We start from the raw sequence: 2,500 nt of genomic DNA, 5'->3' as shown, positions 1-2,500 counted from the left end.
TGTTGTTCTTTCGGTCTGCCGTTATTCTGTTATCTGTCCATCGTTTTACTGTTCTGTGTTTCTGACATGTCATTTTGATTCCATTCATCTCTCCATATGTTCATCTTTTCCATCTATCATCTCTCTGTCCACCTTTTCAATCCATCACTTCTTCTACCTACCCATCCATTGACAGTTAAATGTGGTGAAGGGTTAAAGTAAGGTCAGCCAGATATAATGGCCACGTAAACTCTTTTGCCGGAGACGTGTGTGATGTGATCCCACACATTTCACGCCTGCTTACCAAATGAAGAAATAAAGGGCTAATTTGAGTTTAAACGACTGGATTGCACGAGAAGAAAGAGTGTGAAGTGATAGATACAACAGTCACCACGAAATGTAGCGATGGACCAATCAGAATCAAGTATTCCGGAGCGTGATAAATCTGTTAAATGACTGCTGTGTTTTGAGATTGAAATTGTTTCGTAACACAGTGTTTATGTGTGTTTCAGAGTCTGGGCTCCATTGACAGGAAGGGAACACGGCAGAGAAGGTAAGACACGTCTGGTTGGGCGATGCCAGGGTTAAATATGGCGTAATGAAACGGTCAAGTCATTAGAAATGGTTTTGACCTTAATTGGGCCTAGTGACCCACAGAACAGAGAGATAATCTAGCTTTAGCCAAAACTGTAATCTAGAGTAAGCGTTTATAATGCCAACCTGAATGTGATTGTGTGTTAGTCTGAACTGTGTGCATGTGTGAGAGAATTCGAAAGTGAGCTAAATCAGATGCAAGTTTCCTTCGGGGCTATCTTCAACCGGGTATGTGTTTCTTTCTTTGCTTTTTGGATGCGTAAAATCTCAGGGGTGGAGTCAGAATGCGTTTAGAGTTCACCCACGGTCAATTTCATTATCTTGAATTATAAAATAATCCTAAAAGATGACAAAATTAGCGTGCATAAAGTTCTGCGGTCGGTTGTGTGTTGTTGCTTTGCAGATTCACTTGAGCGATAGTCAATAAAGAATGATTCGTTTGTAATAAACCTAGTAGTTAAAAGCCTAATGATCAAGTTAAAATGAAGCTTTAGAAGAATGTAAACCGTATCCATACAGTATCTTATCGACGTATCTTTTGTGCGCTGGATATGTTAACGCTATAAATTGCTTGCGTTACCTTTAGGTTATGCATCTGATCAGCAAGTCTCTTTAATGTTTTAGTGCTTAAATCGTTTTATTATCGGGGGTCTGTGTGTTTCTGAGTCTGTGAATTATGAAACTGTCACACAATGTGGCGTAGGAGAGCCTTCCTATCAACAAGAACGCCATGTTACCTTGGTTACCCGATTGAAAATGGCAGATCTCCTAAATCTGTCACTAATGGCTGACTAATGAGAACTGAACCGCCGATCGGATCTGATCAAAGAACGCGCGCAAGATGAAGTCTTGTTTTCCTCTCTGGGTAGGTTATATAAAGCCGCTTTGTGAGGCTTCTCACTCCAGATCAATGATAGCCGATGTAGTGTTGGGCGTTTGGGCTAATTAGTATGTCATCATTGTCAGTAATTAGTTAGTGTGTGTGTGTGTGTGTGTGTGTGTGTGTGTGTGTTCTGCATGAAGCGGTTTAACAGCATCCTTGCTGAAAGTGAAGCACGGCGCAAATTTAATAACTTCACAAAATCTAAAGCCAAACTGACAGCAAAAGTGTGGGATCAGTAAGATTTGAAATGCTTTTTAAAAGAATCAGAAATAGTCTAAAATTGTGAAAAATAAAATATATATATATTGTAAAATCCAATTTATTCCTGCGATGCGCAGCTGAATTTTCAGCATCATTAATCCAGTCTTCAGTGTCACACGATCCTTCAGAAATCATTGTTTCTTATTAAAAAATTTTTTATTTAATTTATTTTTTAGGGTTCTTTGATGAATATATATTTTAAAAAACGCACATTTAAATGCATTTACTTAAATAAATCATTAAAAAAAACTCCTTTTGAACTTTTTAGAGACCCGTCACATTCATTATGTCTCATAAGTTGTCTCAAGTCAAATTGAATATGAATCACCTTTTCCTTTTCTTTTTTTTTTAATACCTAAAAATATGCGTAGACAGTTTATTCTTGGAACGTAACTCTGAAATATACAATTTTGTTTGTGAATATGCGGTTTACCTGCTGCTAAGTGTCTCGGACTAAATGTTGGCGAACTTGGGAAGACTTTCCAGTCGGGCAGACCAAACGAAACCTGTGTGGCCTTGCGCTCCGAAGTCGAATTCAACCGGTCACGTTGTTTTTGTGCGCAATTAGCGAACGAAGCGAAGCGGCGAGGAATAAAATGTGTGCGCCGTGAGCCTCAGCGCCCTCGCGTTTGAACGTCTAGCTAGCATTCGTGAACAAATCGCGCGACGCTTAAGTTGTCGGATTAGTTATTGTGGGTTGCGTAACTATCAAATGAATTAGCATGAATGATATATGGCTGTAGTGTGCGTATGTCTCTCTCTCTCTCTCTCTCTCTGACCCAC

The 2,500-nt window shown here is 39.3% G+C and overlaps 1 protein-coding gene and 3 gene segments (V, D, J or C); 3 read left to right on the top strand and 1 right to left on the bottom strand.

Annotated features, from left to right (window-relative positions):
* The window catches only part of LOC122329698, a 610,329-nt gene that overhangs the window by 316,584 nt on the left and 291,245 nt on the right, over window positions 1-2,500 (top strand).
* The window catches only part of LOC122329697, a 601,685-nt gene that overhangs the window by 314,166 nt on the left and 285,019 nt on the right, over window positions 1-2,500 (top strand).
* The window catches only part of LOC122329696, a 603,783-nt gene that overhangs the window by 318,782 nt on the left and 282,501 nt on the right, over window positions 1-2,500 (bottom strand).
* Window positions 1-2,500, top strand: part of LOC122329712 (ankyrin repeat and fibronectin type-III domain-containing protein 1) — a 72,295-nt gene that overhangs the window by 34,930 nt on the left and 34,865 nt on the right. The window contains exon 5 of the mRNA XM_043226171.1: window positions 492-532. Coding sequence (XP_043082106.1) covers window positions 492-532 — 41 coding nt within the window. The remainder of the gene's footprint in view (window positions 1-491; window positions 533-2,500) is intronic.

Source organism: Puntigrus tetrazona, chromosome 24 (genome assembly GCF_018831695.1).
Source record: "Puntigrus tetrazona isolate hp1 chromosome 24, ASM1883169v1, whole genome shotgun sequence".
Classification (NCBI taxonomy): Eukaryota; Metazoa; Chordata; class Actinopteri; order Cypriniformes; family Cyprinidae; genus Puntigrus; species Puntigrus tetrazona.
This window is presented reverse-complemented; position numbering and strand designations above follow the sequence as displayed.